This window comes from Cavia porcellus, unplaced genomic scaffold (genome assembly GCF_034190915.1).
Source record: "Cavia porcellus strain 051 isolate PalLab524CR breed Dunkin Hartley unplaced genomic scaffold, mCavPor4.1 scaffold_7, whole genome shotgun sequence".
Classification (NCBI taxonomy): domain Eukaryota; kingdom Metazoa; phylum Chordata; class Mammalia; order Rodentia; family Caviidae; genus Cavia; species Cavia porcellus.
In genome coordinates, this window is record NW_026947490.1 from 29118464 (window position 1) to 29136640 (window position 18177).

An 18177-nucleotide genomic window follows, 5' to 3' on the forward strand; every position below is an offset into this window, starting at 1 on the left:
GTCCCTGGGGGCTCAGGTCCGGACTTGGAGGCTGGGTGGGGATAGTGGTTGGTGGCATCACCGTGGACACAAACTTTCCTGCTTCCTGAGCGCTTTGCGCAGCCAGGCCCTGGTGAGGTGTTCTTTTTCATGGCTGCTTGCTGTGTAAAACACATGCACATTTATGACCTTATCCATCTTCAGTGCAGGCCAGTGGGACTAAGCACTTTCTCCTCAACATGCTGCCATGGCTACCGTGCACCTCCCAAAGCTTTCCCACAGTCCCCCTTGAAACTCTGCATCCGCTGGCCCACCACTTTCTGCTTCCTTCCTCTGGACCCCAGGAGCCACTTCCTTCTCTATGGACTCGGTACCTCCGGGTAACCTATGTGACAGGGATCATATTTCTCCTTTCCTGTCTGGCTTATGTTACTTAGCATAATGTTCTCATGATTCACCCCGGCTGTAGCACTTATCTGAATGTTTTCCTTTTAAAGGGCTGAGTAATATTCCCTGTGTGGACATACCACCTTTTGTTTATCCAGCTACATTGTTTGTATGGATTAGCTTGCTCCCTCCCTCTTTGACTTCCTCTTTCCTATCTACTTTACTTTTCTTTCCCTTCCTCCTTTCAATCAATATTTATTGTGTACCTACTATGTACCCACCCACCCATCCATCTATCCACCCACCCATCCATGCATCAATCCACCCATCTATCCATCCATCTACCCATCCATCCATCCATCCATCCATCCATCTATTCACCCCACCCATCCAGCCATCCATCCACCCACCCATCCATCTACCATGTTTCTAGTTATTGGGAAAACACTAATGAACAAAACAGACCAAAAATATAAAAAAATGAATATAGTATATAATGTCACTTGTTACCAGGGCTTAGCAAAGGGAGTCCCTGAGGACTCCACAGTACGGGGGCTCCAGTGAGTCCTGGGCTGATCCTGTGTGGCTGTTGTAGTGTGGAAGATGAAGACACTGAGGTCACAGGAAGTCTGGTTTCACGGGACAGGCACTGTGGGGTCCTCACTGCACAGACTGGGAAACTGAGACTGAAAAGGAGGAAGTGGCTTGTCCAGGGTCCCTTGGCAGGAGGCAGCATGCAAACTCCACAGCCACCCCAAGCCTTTCTTCTCTGGGTTCTGAGGCATGCACTTGCTTGCATGCGTCTAACAGGATTTCAACGCGTGACAGATAAATAAACTCACCATCCTTCCCAGGTGGCGTGAGAACTCAGGCGGCCCCAAGTTACTCTGTGGCCCTCGCTGTACGGACAGGAAGCCAAGATGCGGTTAGGTCATTCACCAGGTTGCACAAGGATGAGAGGTGGCCCGGATCCCAGCCCAGGCAGCAGCTCCTGGCCCCTCTGGAGATGGGGCGGGGGTGCAGCCTCTGAGGTGGGATTAGCAGCAAAGGGCGAAGACACCTCCTGCATTGTTGCAGGAAGGAAGGAGGAAAGGGTGGTGTGGATGTGGGTGTGAGTCAGGGGCAGGCAGTCCGGGCCGTCCAGTCGTTTCTGTTTTCTCCTGTGAGGCGGCAGCTTGCTGAACTCAGGGGCCACCCGGGCAGGTGGGGACTCGGGAGGCTAAGGACATGGAGCAGGCACAGAGGCTTCTGAAGGGCACCATCCTGCAGGGAGGCCCCGTGTTGATCAATTTGCTCAGGCAGCCCGGGTGGAGGCAGATGAGTCCCTGGCAGGCAGGGAGGCTGGCTGAGGACAGTCAGAGGGAAGCAGAGGATGCGGGGTGGGGGCTGCTTGGCGGGGAGGCTGCAGGGGAGGCCAGTGTCTTTGGGGTGGAGTGACAGGAAGGGCAGCGCCACCCACAGCGTCAGACGCACGGGAGGCTGTGGTCAGGGAGTGGGCTGTGGGGCTCTGTGGTTTCAGCGGTGGAGACAAGCGGTGGGTGGGACCGTGGGAACGGGCGGGGTGGGGCGGGGGCAGTGGTCGCAGGCCTTTAGGATGTTATGGGGCTGGGGGAGCTGGGAGTGCCCTTTTCTTAGGGGCTCCTGACTGCCTGTGTCTCTGTGCACAGTAAAGGGCAAGTGGCCAAGGGCCGGGCACACGGGGGCACTGGAGCCTCGGGGAAGTCCGAGGAGGTCCAGGGCTCCTGGGTACCTGGAGGAATCGGTCTTATCAGAAGCAGCTTGTGCAAGAGGCAGAGCCAGGACTTGAACCCAGATCATCTGGGTGCTAAACTCCCAGCAGTATCCCCTGATGGAGCCCTGGCCCCTGGGGCAGAGTGTGCAGGAAGAGGACATGTGGGAGGAGCTGACAGATGCCCCTCTGTCTTCCCTGGCTCCCGGGAGTCTGGGGTGGTGGTATTTTAGGACTCGCCCTGTGCTATGCCCCAGTTCAGCCTGCAAGATAATGCAGGACGCCAGCTCCCAGATGAGGATGGCCAGGAGGGGGACGCCCACTGCAGCTGGGTGAGTGAGGGCAGTGCCGGGGTGCGAACCCCAGCCCTCCTGCCTGGATGCCTCTGTGCCAGGGGTCCCAGGCGGCTCTGTGGTCACTGCTCAGCAGTGTATGAGTCAGTCTCCACCCTGCGACCCGCCAGGCAGCCTCCGTGTGGGCCCCTGGGGCTTCTCCCTCTCAGACCCGCTGACTCCAGTTCTGTTCCTGTGGTCCCTGGGGGCTGACTTCGAACCCCAGGAGCGGCCCGACTCCTGCCCCGCTCCCGCCTGCCTCCCATTTGACAGTTCCTGTCACCGTAGCTCCTGGAAAGACAACAGAGAATCCACCCTCTCCCTGCCATGCGTGTGTCACCCTCACCACCACCGTGCGCTAGCTGTGCGCCTGCGCAGGTGTGACAACAGCTGAGTGGGTCTCCCTGATGTTTCCACACTCCGTGCCTCCGGCTCTCCCTCCCCAGGAGAGCCCAGTCTGCACTCCGTAAGGTCTGAAATCCACTGCAGCATCCCCCTGAAGCCTGCATGAAACCCATCAGAGTCCCCACTGTGCTGTCATAAAACCAAAGGCCCCCGAGCAACTGTGCCTGGCACCCATCTGTTTTTCCAACCTCACCTTGCCATCAGAAACCAAAAACCACACCCCGACCCCTGGGCACCTGATTTTCGCCATCTGCTAGGTGACTTCCTGCCTCAGGGCCTTTGTCTGTGCCATCTTGGCTGCCTGGGCTCACTTCCCACCACTCTGCCTGTCACCCTCCTTCAGATCTCAGCTTGAAGTTTGCCCTGCTCACACCTTCTCAGGTCTTCTATTTCCTGTCTCAGCCCTGGCTGGTTTGCTTCCTGTGACTTACTTTATTCTGAAATTCATTTCTTTGTTGAGTTTTTCGCTCTGTGGCTCTTGTGCCGCTGGACATCCCTCAGGTTTAATTCAGTTGCTCTTATTACACTTCTGTGCCCCGCAGCTCCGTGTCAGTTCTGACAGGGCAGGGATTTGCACAGAACTATCCTGTACCCTGGGCCTCGGCAAACGTCCACGGGAGAGGCAGTGTCTCTCTCACCAGGGCTTTATGAAGGCCTTTAGAATGTTATGGGGCTGGGGAGCTGGGAGTGCCCACCTGCACCACTGTGCTGCGGGTGTCCAGGGCCTGGCACGGCTGCTTCCCCCCAGAACTTCCAGTCACCCAGCCCAAGGCAGCACCCAGAGGTGTGTGTGTGTGGGGGGGGGAGGAGTCCAGCTCTCCCAGCTTGGCCTCTGAGAGGCTGTGGGGAATGCTGGTGTTTCACAGACCTTCTGCCATGGCCAGCATGGCTAACCCCTATATATCTTTATGGCCTGCCCTTATGAATTAGGTTTCCAAGATGCTTCTTCCCCTATTATAGAAGAACTACTACACTTTCACGACCATATATTAATAATTGTTTTCCTAATCAGTACATTAGTCTTGTAGCAGCAGGGAGGCCTCTGGGTCCCTGCAGGGGGTTCCTGTGATTGCAGGCCTCAGCCACAGCCTCCCCTACCCTCGCCTCTCCGGGGTCACAGCAGCCTCTGCCTCAGGTCAGGGGAAGTCTCCCTTGGCTTGCTTAGGCGACATATTATGGCTTCCTCTTTTTACGCTCAGGTAGGGCTTCCATTACCAGCTCTTGGGGAGCTCTTGGGGAGCACTCAGGTCGTGCCCGGGCTTTTCCCCACCCCACGGCCCTAGCCATGCAGCACTGGCCACTGCCTGCTGAGTCCTTCGGGGACCCCTGCCCTGGTGGAGTCTGAGCGCCCGGCACTGCGGCCCCTGCCCAAGGCCTCCGCCTGCCCTTCCCTGCCTGACACTTCTGTCCCCTCCCCAGCGAGCTCTTACTCATCTCCTGGGTCTCGGCTTAAACAACACCTCTTCCAGGAAGCATCCGTGACGCACCCCGCCGGGCCGGGCGCCCCACCTCCGGGCTCCCCCGTGTCCTTCCTAGCCCTCTGCGGCACGTAGCCCTGTGGTCCCGACTTGCCAGTGTCCGTGCCGCCTCCTGCACCAGACAGGAAGCCCATGGAGGGCAGGGACGCGGCTGACTCAGCTGTTTCCCCATCGCTGCTCCGCAGGGCCTGGCGCTGGGAGGCAGCAGGAAGTGTCTGTGGTGTGAAGAAAGCCGTGATCCTAATCTTTCCTCTCCTCCGAAAGCCTGCACGTTCCACCGCTCTCAGACCCCAGGCAGGCCTGGGAACCCTCCTGCTCCGGCCTCCCCTCCGACCCACTGCACACGCTGGCCCTTCTAGGAAGGCTCCTCCCGCGGCCCTGCTCTGCGCACAGGCCTTCTCCTGGGCCTGCCACTCTCTGCGAATGCACACAACACGCTCCAGTCCGTGCTCGCCGCCGCCTTCCCTGCCGCATATGCTGCTTCCCCTCGTGTTTTCAGACCTCTGGCGAGGGCGGGTTTTGTGTATGTTTCGTTCACTGCTATCACAAATTGCACCAGACTGGTGTGTGTTGAATACATGAACACCAGACCGTCCAGGTAAAAGAGCGCCCATGTCTCCGTGGATCCTTAGGAGCTCTGCTGACCCGAGTCTCCGTCTCCTGGGGCCTGGCTAGGGGTCCAGGAGGGGCCGGGGACTCGGGGCTCCCTTTTAGGCTTGGAAGCCCTGCTGTCACGGGCCAGCTGCTGCACAGCGGCCCCTAGTGGCCACGTCCGAGAACAGCAGCTTCTCAGGGTCGCCCAAGGAAGGTAAAGGGTTAATAAAAAAAGGGCCAGCAGGGCCCCTTGGTACTGGCCTAACTCGAGCACTGAGGGAGGCTGAGGCAGGAGGACTGCGAGTTCGAACCCAGCAGGGAAACTTAGACTTAGCGAGCCACGGGCTGGGTTCCCTGCATGGAGGTGGCGGTGGGAGGAACTCAGTGCCAGGCCCTCTCCCGAGCTCCCAAACGACAAGGTCCCCGTGTCCAGCCACGCTGTGACTCAGCGACACATCTGCAGCAAGAACCTAGGTCTTCTGGCTTCTGGCAAGAGGCAAAGCAGAAGGGTCTAGAGCCCCTGCTCCCTCCCTGGCGCGCTTCTGTGTGATCTTGGGGAAGTTACCTCATCTCTCTGGGCCACACGCCTGTCCTTCATCAGACTCACATCACCGAGCACAGGCTGACCGTGCCGGCCCAACAAGCATCCTTCCGGACCATCGAGCAAATCGCCTTGCGCCCCCTACAGCCCATTCTCCTCACAGCATCCTGAGTAAGTGTAAAAATTGAAATTGGACACATCAGGTTTAGAATAAAATCCAAGACCCGGGCTTAGCGCCTGGGAGGCTGCGGCAAGAAGATTGTATGTTCAAGTCCAACCTAGGCAATTTATCAAGACTATCTCAAAATACACAATAGACGCGTTTCATGGATGTTTGTTGAGTGAAAAGCTGACAACACTCTAACCCTGAGATAATACAGGGATTGGTAGAGCACCAACCTATGCCCTCCAGCCCAATCTAATTAGCAAACAGGGTACCAAGGAGTATGGATGGCCTCCCAGTGAGGACAGGAGACAGGCTGGAGTTTGGCGTGTCCACTGTCCAGGACAGAAAGGGAATGGAGTTCCAGAAGACTTCCAGGCAGACCTGGTGGGTTCCAGGGTGGAGGCTGAGATCGCAGAGTCTTTCCACTGGTCAGGCCGGAAGCTTCAAGGTCTCACCTCCTGTACTGCTGACCAAGAGCCTAACCCTAACCTAACGTTGGTAGCTCTTTACTGTCCTCCATGTTGTCTCCTTTCTCCAGCTGGGCTCGTGGTCTCTGTTGACACAAGCTCTCCGTAAAGGCTAATGACCTTTTTCTTCCGTGTCTGCCTAAAAGTCACATTCTCAAAGATGTCTTGGCCTCCAAACTACAAGAGCACCACCTTCCCCCTTATGTGGTTTCTCATCACCTGGCGCTGTATATTTTTTACCTCTAAGCTGCAGGACTGCAGGCTCCAGAAAAGTTTAAAAAGAACGATGTCCAGAAAAGCCTTTAGGGTGAGCAAGTATTTCTTGATGACTGACAAGATACTATCTGATGGGAAGCGATCTGGTGATTGCCTTCGGGCATCAGTTCGTTTGGATAGAACAACACTGAAAAGCGCGGGCCACGCGGTCAAGCCAGGCAGAAGGGCTGGGGGCCGGGGGGAGCCCCCCACCAAGGGCTGCATGAGGTGAGAGGACCGCATCAAGAAAAGCTTCTTTCCAGGAGGTCCCTAAGAGTCCAGGGAGATGGGAAAGCGAGGGCACTCGTGGTCAGGGGGCCAGCGCGGCAAACCCTGCAGAGGGGTCCCCATCACTGAAGTCTCCCCAGGAGTCAGGCAGGAAGCCACGCGGCCTCACCTTCTGGACCCCTGGACCGCAACCCTCTGACCAGGAGCCCTCTGGCGGCCGGACCTTCGTGTGGACGGCCGGCTGGACCACCGTTTATTCAGGACCTCAGTCCTCCCAAAAAAGCCGGGATGCAGGATTTGAGATTTTTTTCAGGGAACGCGGAAGATCAAAAGCTTAGGTCAGCAGCCCAGGCTCACTAGCCTCTGCTTCCGAAGAAGCCCAAAGCCTGGGTGCCTGCCAGCCTCACTGGGCCACGACAGAGATGTGGCAGGGCGGTCCGTTGGGGAGGGGTGAGGGCAGCATGGGGAGGGGGACCCAGTAATACCCGGGTGCTCTGGAGCCAGGTGGGAAGGCCTAGCTCAGTTAGGAGTCCCAGGCTGCCGCACAGGAAGTGGAGAGGGGTGAGGGGCGGTATGGGGCTGCAGGAACTGGGGCTGGGGTTGTGGCTGGGGCTGGGGCTGGAGCTGGAGCTGGGCTAGGCAGGGAGATGGTGGACGGTGACCGTGAAGGCCCTACGTCCGCCCCGTTGGTGACCTCGCCGATCTCAGCTGCAAGCAGGGATCACCGGGCTCACGCTGCTGACAGGGCCCGGGCCCCTCAGTAGGCAGCTGCCTTTCCGGGTTCAGGTCGTGCGGTGCTGTCCCCTCGGGCCAAGGTAGCGAGGTTCCCTCGTTGTCCGGGAGCGGGGCCCGGGTCCTCGAAGGCGGTGGCCTGGAGGCCGCCTGGGCGCGGCTCCGTGGTCCCTCATTCCCCTACCCCGCTCGTGCTTGCAGTCACCCTTGGCCAGGCGGGGCCGGCCGCGGGCCAGGCCGTCCAACAGCGCGCAGGCCTGGCAGAGCGCGCGGCTGGCCAGCACCCCGCAGCGGGAGCAGGCCGTGGTGGACGCACGGCCGGGGCCAGCGCCCTGCGCTCAGCCGAGTGCACCAGGTCCAGCGCCGCCGTGGGCCCGAGGCGCGTACACGCACCCCTCGGAGAAGTAGTCCAGACGGCGGGAGTGCGCGTACAGCACCACCTCCTTCTGCCAGGCGAACTGCAGCGGGCGGCAGCGGGGAGCGCGCCCCCCTCGCCCGCCGAGCCCAGGCCCCCGCCCCGGGCCAGCCGCGCCGCTTCTCCGCGCAGAAAGTTCATGAGCACCATCTCGGCTACGACGTCATTGTGGCCTGTGGGGGAGACAGGGTGAGAACTGCTGCGGCCCGGACCCCGACCCCAGACCCCGCCTCCAAAAGGGCACCGCGGGGCAGCCAGCGGGGCTGCAGGGGGACAGCGAGCACCGCCTGTGGCATCAAGCCCTGTGCTCCTGTAGGCCCAGCCCCAGCGGCCCTCCTAATCGCGGGAAGCTGTGCCCGTGTTGGGTTACAGGGTTAGGGTGGGAGGGTTGAGGCTGCAGATGGAATTGGGGGGGGGGGCAGCTGACTTGTACAGGGAGAGAACCTCAAATGACTTGGGCGGGTGCCGCACAATCACGAAGCTCCCTGCAGTGTTAGAGGGAGGTGGCAGTCAGGATGGCAGATGGGAGGGCAGGAGCAGGGTCTGGAGCACTGTACCATGAGGACTCCACACCCAGGGCAGGCTCTGAAGGTGGAGGAATGGCCAGGAGCCAGGGAATGCAGTGGCCTCTGGAGGAAGGAATGTCAGGGAAGCCTTTTCCCTAGGGCCTCCTGCAGGACATCGACCCTGCTGACCCCTTAGCCCAGGCAGAGAACCTTGCCTGATCTCTAACTACCACAAACTACAAAGTAATTTGTCACAGCACCAACATAAAACCAGTCATGCCTGACTCAGTGACTCTGGCCACACAGTGTTGTTATTTTTGTTGACTAAAATGGAAACTAAGTCCAACTCTGTATCTCTTCAAGTTGCATTTGAGTTTGTATCAGTGGTTGTCAAGTAGGGGTAATTTTGCCTAACCAGCCTTAGCAATACCTAGAGAGACATTTAGAGTTGTCACGATGTGGGGGAGGGTAGGAGTGGGGTGGAAGTGTGGGGGAGGGTTCTAGTAAGTAGTGTACATCAAGGATGCTGCTAAAATCCTGCGGTGCACAGTACAGCCCCCCCCCCCATTAACCTGGCCCCAAAGGTGCTTAAGTTGAGAAGCCCCAGTTCATGAGGCAAAACCCACCAAGAACTTTGCTATAATTTTGTTTGAAGTAATAGTTACTTTCTAAAGGTACCTGCCAAGGCCCAGGACCTTGGGAGCAGGTGTCTTTGTTCCCAGAAACTATGTCTGGCTAGATGTTTACTGTCCGAGAGCCTGGTGACTTCAGGTTACAAACTGCATTACTCACAGGAGGCTGGGTCTGTTCCATACCCTGTCATTACAAACCCACTTATGAGCTCGATAATTAGCATAATGATTGCAAAATGCCTTTGAAAACATTGTATACACAGAGGATAAGAATCATCTTTACAAGTTAGGGATTTTTCTAGACGCTTTCATTATCTTTAAAACATAATTAATAAGTGATTCTAATTAATTTGAAGGCCCAAGGCAACTTTTTGTTCTTCCACACTAACCACCCTTACATGGAAAGGATTATTCTTCTATTTTCCATCAGAGAACTCAAAGGCCCAGAGAGGTTCAGGGATGTGTCCACATGCAGAGCAAACAGTATGCTAAAGCAGTGAATCAGGCTCAGCCTGCCATCCTGAGTCCACGCCCCGGCACAGTGGGAGGAGAAACACAGAGGTTCCTGGGCTTGCGTACCCCTCGGGGTGTTGATGTGCCAGCTGGTTTCCTGCTGCCATCCCTGTGACAGTGCTGCCTCTTAACTGGTCTCCTTGGCTCTGTCTCGCCTCTTTAATGCAGGTTCCTCACTGCAGCGCTGGTGAGTTTTTCAAAGACTTCACTTTCCCCAGATTCCCCACTGCCCAGAGGGTAAGGATGGCACTCTTCCTGCATCTCCAGCTTCCTCTGCCCTTTCTTTCTGGGTTCTAGCCACACTGGACTTCTCCGGGCATCCCAAGCTGGCTTCACTAGCTTCCTCCACTACAACTCTTCCCTTTCACCTCCAGCCTTCAGATTCCAGGACTTCTCACTCCCTCTCATGTCATAAAGTCCTCTTGTTACATACACTGCCCATGAATGTTCTTCAGTAACATTTATGATCATTTGTAATTTTGTATGTGAGAAATGTGCAAAAGTAGGAATTGTGCACAATTGTATGTTTGGCCCAAGCACAAGGATGACTCTACCACCACATATATATGTAATATATATCATTGTATGTATACTTTATATGCAGCGTAACTATAATGAAAGTATCTATATTTACGCCCACAAATGACTTATACACATACATGTGCACATTGTTTACTCCTAACTGGTCTGTCATAATCATTTAGGTGTCATTAATATACCTGTCCCCCTCCTTCTAAGAGCCTTCACATTGAGGTACATTCTAGGCTATTTTATTTTTTGAGACAAGGTCTTTCTAAGTCCCTAAACTGCCCAGGTTGGGCTCAATCTCAGAATCCTCTTGCCACAGCCTCCTTCAGTGCTGAGATTACAGATACGCACCACCACACGGGGCTAACATTCCTATTTTAGGGATAAGAAAACAGAAGTGAAGACAGTGTAAGAAATTTGCTATAGTCATAGTTTGCATCTGGCATGGGGGAGACATGTAATATATTGAAAGAAAGGATGAGAAAGAACCCAGAATGTTGGAAACAACTAAAAATAAGTATAAAGGACCAAAGATCTAAATCTCAGAAACCGACTCCTTTGTCAGTGCACGCAGCCCAGAGTGGCGGCCAGACCCAATAATGCAATAATGCTCCACCTGGTGCCACGATGTCCTAGGACTGGGAACTTTCCAGGCTGAGCTTCAGCCCCATGAATGTTCTTCAGTAACATGGAGCATGCGCATATTCTGTATCAGGGTACCCCATTTGGGCCCTGGACAGGGTCTCTTGGCTCACCTCTTGGACATGCGCCCCAGCGCCCTCCCTTCCGCCGCACATGCGCCCCATCGGCGGGTTTCTCCCCTCTGCCGCGCCTTCGCTCATTGGTCAAGACACCTAGTGGCTCCCACGAGACGCGCCCCCTCTCCTAGCGCTCCACGCCGCAGCATCTGCACACGGTGCGGCCGTGCTGCGGGCCACTGTGTCCATCGTCCAGCCCCCAAAGAAGTCCTCGTAGGCTACGACGGTGAGCCGCAGGCCCCAGCGCGCCGCCTGGCGCCGCACGGTCGCCAGCGCCGCGTCCCGGTAGCCGCCGATGCCCTGGTCCACCGCCAGGAGGCGCAGTGTGAGGCCCAGGCGCGGCGCCAGCTCCCGCAGCACGTGCGCCAGCTCAGTGGAGTCCTTGACCCCCAGAGGCGCTCACGACCACCACGGCGCCAGGTGGCAGCAGGTGGCCCGCGACCACCATGTGCAGCACCTCGGCCCCGAAGGCGGCGCAGAAGCGGGGGCCGCACAGCGCCTGCCCTGAGCGCGGGCGGCGGAGGGCGGCGCGCGCCGCGTGGCAGGAAGCACAGGTCGGGCGGGCATCTCCGGGTCACGGAGTCACGGGGTGGCGTCTCCTGGACGGGAGAGAGGTGGGGGGAAGCGGGTGATGTTCGGTGCCCTGACTGCGGGGAGGCTGTGCGGATGGCGCCTCCATGAGGAGCAGAGGGGGTCAGCGTCGCACGGGTAGGAGCCTCGTCCTGAACAGGACTGGAAGTTTCTGTCTGGGTTACGATGAGGGACACCACCATCCATCTCCGGGAAGACTTCTCAGATTGTACCCCTAAGGCACCAAAAGCAGAGGTGGTTTCAGGAGAGGAGACGAGCAGGTAACACTCAGAATTAGGTCCATGTAAGAGTTCTCGGCACGATAAAAGAGAGAATACAAAGTAAAAAATAGCCTTTATTCCAAGGATGCGGAGAGGAATCCATGACCATAGCTGGTCCAGAGCTGGAGCATGCGCACATTCTGTATCAGGGTACCCCACTTCTACCTGAACGTGGGGTACGGGATCTACATATAACCTCTGACCGGGGGTGGCGCTTAGGACGGGCACTGATGAGGCGCAAGGAGCTGATTGGAATTTTCTTTCTGCGCAAAAAGTAGGGGAGTTACAATTATGGCCGAGGAAGAAGCAGGAAGTGGTAGGCGTTCCCGCTTTGGCTTCGGCTAGGTTAGACCACCACCATAACCGAACAGTAATTTACTCTAGGGCAAGAACCTTTTAGTCCGTCCTCTCTAGAGGGATGAGGGTGCCTTTAAGGACCACTCGCACCTTGCACAGCCCTGACTTGAGGGACAGGGTGGCTGTCTGTGCTGTGGATCTCTGGGTGGGTCAGGCTCAGGAGACAAGGGTCAGCGACTCTAAGGCCAGAGGGTGGCCAGGGGTCTGCGCCTGTTTGGGGTGGGAGGAGGTGGGTAAACCTGGAAGATCAAAGGGATTCACTGTGGGGGAGGCTGCTGTCTCTGGGAATGGGCCCTACCCATTCTTCTGACAGGCAGGTGATCACGTTCTCCAGAGACACCGGGGCAGGGGACTCAGCTCTACCTCCAGTCGGCCTCTGCCTGTTTAGGCGCACAAGTTTCTCTGTCCCCATGGTGACATGGAAGGGCCCATCACACCGGTGGAGCTCGCCCCTTTTCCTGCCTCATCCCTCTCTACCCCAGCAGTGACACCAGCCTTCCACACTTTCCTTGATCCTGCCTGCCTGGGGAACCCGTAAAATCTCCCTGGGCACAGTCTCCTACCCAGGCTACCATGATAGCCAGCTTGGACTACTGCAGTAGCCCTCACTGACCAGCTAGGGTTTGCCACGTTTGCTCACACCTCAACTCAGGAGCACCTGCTCCCTCTGTCCTGTGATTTTAGAAGTTAGCATTTACTGCCAGTAACTTCCACAAGGCCAAGGGCCAGCCCCAAGTCCCTGATTCCTTTAACCAAAGGACTTTTGCAGTAAAAGGGACCTCCACTCTTCAGTTTTTCAGGCCAGAAGCCTGGGGATCTGGGACTCTTTTCTCTCTCACTACTCCCTCACTCCCCCGTGGGTGACTCCAAATTTCAAGGTCAAGTTGTGACCTTTTCTGTAGGGGCATCCTCACAACTTAAGTCCTGGATTGTCAGAGAGAAGGTGGCAGATCCTCTCTGTACCTTTAAAGCAGAACAGAAGCCAAGCACGCCATCCTCACTGCTAACCTCTCTCCCAGACCACTGCAGGGAGGACCTCACTGATCTGGCCTCCACTTCCTCTCCTCTACACAGCGTTTCTTCATGTGACATGAGTCTATGGATCTCATCTCATGGTAGCAAATGTGAATGCTCCACGAGGCCCCAGGCATTCTGGCTCCTTTTATCTGACCTCAGCCTCTCAGTCACAATAGTCTCTGCTCTCAAGGACACAAGGAGTATGCCTGCCTCTGCCCGGAGCACTGTCCCCTCCGGGTGATACAGCAGGCAGCACATGACCATCAAGCACGTCCATCAGTGCTGAGCAGTGTCCCTGAAGCCCTTTCCCCTCCCCTTGGCTTTGGACTCCACCTCCCCACATGTCCTAAGTGTTTATCTAGGGCCAGGGCTGTAGCTCAGTGGCACAGGGTCTGCCTGTCAAGCACAAGGTCCTGAGTCCATCCTTCAGCTCACTACCTTTTGTGAAACACTCTTTATGTCCTCAGGTCCCACTCAGCACCTTCTGTCATTCATGGGTGACCGAACTAAGGTCCTCAGATGCAGTCACAGCCTCATCCTCCAAATAACCCACTGGGGATCCCTCCTGAGGGCCCTGTTTTCAAGATGCTCTAGCCTGATCTGTGTCACCCTCTCACTGCAGAATCCTGTTCTTATCCAGCTGTTCTCTGGTCTTCAGAGCAGCCACGATCTCCACCCGCCACTTTGCAGCACAGGATATAAGTTAGTCTGCACTCAGTTATCACCCTGTGAATCTTTGGTCACCCAATCTTGAGGAGTCCATATCCTCAGAGAGGGAAGACTTGACAGGAGATTAGACTGTACATGTACATGTACATGTTGACAGAGCCTCACAGACTATGATTTTGAATTTCACTTTTATTCAGAGGGTGACAGTTTCCCTGGTAAGGTGTGGAGCAGAGATATAATGAGATTTGACAGATTTTTAAAGTTCTGTAAGCTTCTGTGTGGGGAAAGGCAGAAGAAACAGGAGGGCAGCGCGCAGGCTGTGGCAGCAGGCAGGGAAAGATGACCTGGGCTGCACGGAGCCTGGGTTCTGTAGGTATCAGCGATGAAGGAATAGTTAGCCTGTGTGCAGACATGACACAGAACCTACGGTCGCCTCCAGCCTACAGCCATGTCATGAAGACAGTGCGAGGTGGCTCCATCAGGACAGAGGCTCTAGAGCGGGTGAAGGGGCTCTCAGATGTACCCACTGGGGGGTCAGGGTCAGGCGGATGCTCTTATCCAGAAAAGGGAGAAGAGGGTACCCTAGCAAGAGACCAGAAGCGTGTGGGCCGTAGGCACTGGAAAGCACAGAGATGAGTGTCACCACTCCACAGAGACCTTCAGTTTTCCCAAGGCAACGGCACAACAGAACGCGGTGCGTGCAGCGACCCACGTGGGGCGGACTCATCTGGGCGGAATACAGCTCAAAAAGTCCCCGGACACGGAAGTGGCTCAGACTACGACTCCCACAAGGCCTTGGGTCTGCTCTGCCTACGACTCCCAGAATGCAACAGCCCCTCTGGAACCACTGTGGCTGTCAGTCTGGTTGGCCTACGACTCCCAGCAACCCATGCATTCCCTGGTTTCCCTCTGCATGCGGCTGTAGTTTTTTGGAGGCTGCGCAGGGGCGTGAGGCGTGACGGCATTGTTTGTACTGTGGTTGCTATGGTAGCTTAGTGTCACCACACTGGATCCCTGGATCCCTCGGAGGTTGTTGCAGCGTGCTGGTTTCCTATTTTTGTGGGACTAGTGTAGACTAGTATGTGATTTCTGCCCTTTGAGGCGGGTTTGCGGTTAGGACAAGAAGTTGGCGAGTGAAGGGATTTGGCTCAGGGCAGGCCCCCTGCGGCAGGGTGGTAGCAGTGTGCTCAGGCTGGTAGCCCTGGGAGAGGGAGCTTGGTGGGGTGAAGGGATTCTGTGTGTGAGTCAGCTGTCAGCGACTCGGGGTGTGGTTTTCCTGCACAGGTCTTGGCTCTGGGGAATGAGTGCAGGTGAGGCCCGCTGCTCAGACCTATGGATGGGAGTGAGGCTACTGCACGATCCCTGCACATTAAAGGGAAGTGGGGACCAAGATGGCCGAGAGGTGAGACCAGTCTTCGTTTATCAGAGACCCTGTAGACCCTGACATCCAAGAGGAAGAACCAAAGATTTCTTTGGCTTCTCTTCCTCCAATGCCCCCATTCCTAACCCCCAACCCCGAGTCTTTGCCATAGTGTACCCAGATCTAACATGGTCTCTGCCCTTCGGAATGTCTTTCATGAGTGCTCTCAGGGTAAAGTCAAACCTCTCAGTGTGCAATGGAAGCCCTACTCACCTTTCCGTCCTCAACATTCCCTGCCCTTTGTAGGGGTCAGGTAGATGGGGGTCAGACTCCTGAGCAGTTGACCACGGTGTGGTGAAGTCTTGCTGGGTCTCTGTGTCTCTCTTGTCCATGGAGGCTTTGTTCTCCACAGCATCTCACATGTCTGAAGACTGCACCCTGCATCTGGTCCTTGTCATAACGCTCTTAGTATCATCCCATGGATAGAAACTGCCCTGGATAAACTGCCATGGAAGGGGTCACATACTGAGCTCAGCATTATCTGACACAGAGGAAAGAGGTGTGTGTGTGTGTGTGTCCCTGTAGTGTGCTCATGCTGTCCTTGTTTTGTCCCAGGTCCACTTCTCTTCCAGCTACCTTCTAGTCTGGTTTTGTAGATCTCTCTTGGGTCTGGTTCAGGCTTCAGTGCCAAGGAACTGCACTCTGAAGTTCTTATCTCTGTCCATCTTGATGGGCCCCAAGGGTTCTCACCACTCAGGCAAGACCAAAAGAATGTGTGGGCTTCCTTACAGCTGTCAAATTGTGCATGTCTTCCTGGGTGTAAAGTTTTGAGACTCTGAGTTCAGAGTAAGGGAGCCAATTTGGGCTGAGGAAGGGGCAGAGAAGCCAGCCTGGGCCGTGGCAGGGAGGGAGGGACAGGATATTTTGGCTTCTCACCCCACTACTCTCTGAATCTGGACAAAGGCCTCAAGTCGAGTGAAACATCTCAGCCATTCCCACCATGGAGACCCAGGTCTGTGGCTGCTCTGTGTCAGCTGCATGCAGCACTAGGCCAGGTGAACTGGACCCTGGCCCAGATGTGTCCTGATCTTCAGCCCTGAGAATGCACAGCTGCAGGGTTACAAACTGGGGATGAAAATGGCAGTGTAGAATTCACTAGCCCCAGCCATGGTCTGGAAGAAAAGTTTGACTGGTATAGAATGTACAGAATGTATATAGAGATATACCCAAAATATGTGATAGCATTATGTCCATATGTATGTGTAGATGTATATTTACAGAGAATATAAACTTGCCATATAGAATATATATGTATATATTCTATAAATAAATATATAAGCACTCAAGAGTTGGACCTGGTAGATCACACCTGCAATGCAAGCTACTCGGAAATCCGTACCAGGATGATGGGAAGTTGGTGGTCAGCCTGGGCATGTTAATGAGACTGTCTCAAAAGCAGTTTAAAAGGGGTTTGCCTTTACTGTAGAGTGTCTTCTTTCTGTCTGCAGTACTAGGAAAAAAACTCAACAGGACAAAGAAACAGTCAGAAAAAATGCAATATGTGGAAGTGGGCCAGTGACTTAAAGAGACACTACCAAAGGCATGCAGATGCCAAATAAGTACATGAAGATGAGAAGCGCAAAAACTCACCAGTGAGGTAACACAAAAGAAGAAGGTCTGGAGTGAAAGAGCAGGCGTGCTGTGCTGGAGAGGTTGCAGGAGCATCTGGAATTCCTCACACTCCTGGTGAGGATGCACAGCTGTGTAATCCCTGGGCATGACAGTTTGGCAATCTCTTAATATCTGAGCACATGCTTGCCCTTACTAGTTGTAAGTCCTTGTCCTTGGTATTTACCCGGGGGAAAGGAGAGCATATGTTTGTATGTTAATATTTATAGAACATAGATAGCCCAAGCTGAGAATGACCCATACATACAGCCACAGAGGAAGCTGTGTGTGTCCATCAGCGGGATTTAGCAAGAAAAAAGGAACAAAGTGCGGACATGTGCTCCAATTTGAGTATCTAAAAATAATTATGCTGAGTGGAAAAACCCAGACGAAAAGCCTACACTGTATGGAGAGCATACAACCCAGGGTGCTGTGCAAGCCAGCAGGAGATGCCTGGGACTAGGGTGGGGAGGAAGCAGGAGAAAAGGATTGCCAAGGGCATGAGAAAGCTTTTGGGGCATGATGGGTATCTTCATCATCTTGTTCATGAAAATGACTTCCTGTATGTATGTAAATCAGAAACAAATTGTAGACTTTGAATATATATAATTTACTGGATGTTACTAAAGCACGATGGAAGATCTTTTTAAAGAAGTCCCTAACTTACGGGATTTAGCTCAGTGGTTGTAAGTGCCTTCCTGGCAAGCACAAAGTTGCAAGTTCAACAGAAGCCTATCAGAAACTCCCCAACTATCTGGTGCTATGCTTTCCTTTGACCTTTTCTGTCCAGAGGAAGTGAAGGATGGGGCTAGGATGCCTTGCTTCTGGGAATGGGCTTCTGGCTGTGCTGGGTTCTGCGGATCTGAGCCACACTTCTTTCCCTGCTCCTCTTCCCTGTTTTTACATCTGCTCCCTCTTCCTCTTTCATCTTCCTTCTCCTTTCTCCTTTCTCCTCCACTCTCCTCACTGGTGTCTCAAGTCCTTGCCCTTGTCTGAGAAGCAGGGACTTTCTGACCCTGACTCTTGGCCTCTCATGAAGAACTCTTAAGGAGCTGGCTGCACCTGGTGCCCTGACCAGCCGAGCTGGCTTAAGCTTTCATGCCTGGCAAACCAGGTGTGAATTCCATAATCCCATCAGGAATCGTACACAAGAGTCTGCAGGTCGCTTTCCATCACTGGAGTCAGATCATGATTCCCACCCCAGGAAAGCACCCCAGTGATAGGGCCCAAAGAAGCCTCTCACTTTGGTTAAGGCAAAGTTCTGGACCCCAAACCTGCCTCTTGTGTAGTCACAATAAATGACACAAGGATAGATGTTGTGTCTCTACTCTTCTATCCCGTTGTCTGACCTTGGTGACCTCCTTATCTCCTGACTTCACTTACATAGTCTGCCATATTTCTTATAAACTCAGAACAAACCTTTCCTCCCCTGTAAACTGCATCTGTGGGTTTCCTTAGGGATTTCTGTGTGCTCACAGGATGTTCTGTGTTTGTCCTAATCATGATTAGGGCTAATGGTTTTAGCAAAGGGTCATCATATTACATAATCAAAATCATAATCCTAGGTCATTAACAACAAAGAAAAAAACCTCAGGGTGTTTTTTTTTTTT

At 54.7% G+C, this 18177-nt stretch overlaps 2 protein-coding genes across 2 annotated transcripts; both read right to left on the reverse strand.

The window, feature by feature from the left end:
- Positions 1 to 837: 837 nt before the first annotated feature.
- Positions 838 to 4924, reverse strand: LOC134477081 (uncharacterized). Its single transcript, XM_063254027.1, has 3 exons — positions 4263 to 4924; positions 1209 to 1265; positions 838 to 1052 (listed from the first exon to the last, which is right to left on the reverse strand). The coding sequence occupies exons 1-3, from the start codon at positions 4922 to 4924 to the stop codon at positions 866 to 868; spliced, it is 906 nt and encodes a 301-aa protein (XP_063110097.1). The 3' UTR covers positions 838 to 865.
- Positions 4925 to 5779: 855 nt separating this feature from the next.
- On the reverse strand, positions 5780 to 15291 carry LOC100715391 (cytoplasmic tRNA 2-thiolation protein 1). Its single transcript, XM_063254028.1, is given in 9 exon segments — positions 5780 to 7594; positions 7597 to 7667; positions 7669 to 7774; positions 7777 to 7904; positions 10742 to 10795; positions 10797 to 11029; positions 11031 to 11212; positions 11662 to 11759; positions 15173 to 15291. Coding segments are annotated over 9 exon segments (1242 nt in total). The 3' UTR covers positions 5780 to 7343.
- Positions 15292 to 18177: the final 2886 nt, after the last annotated feature.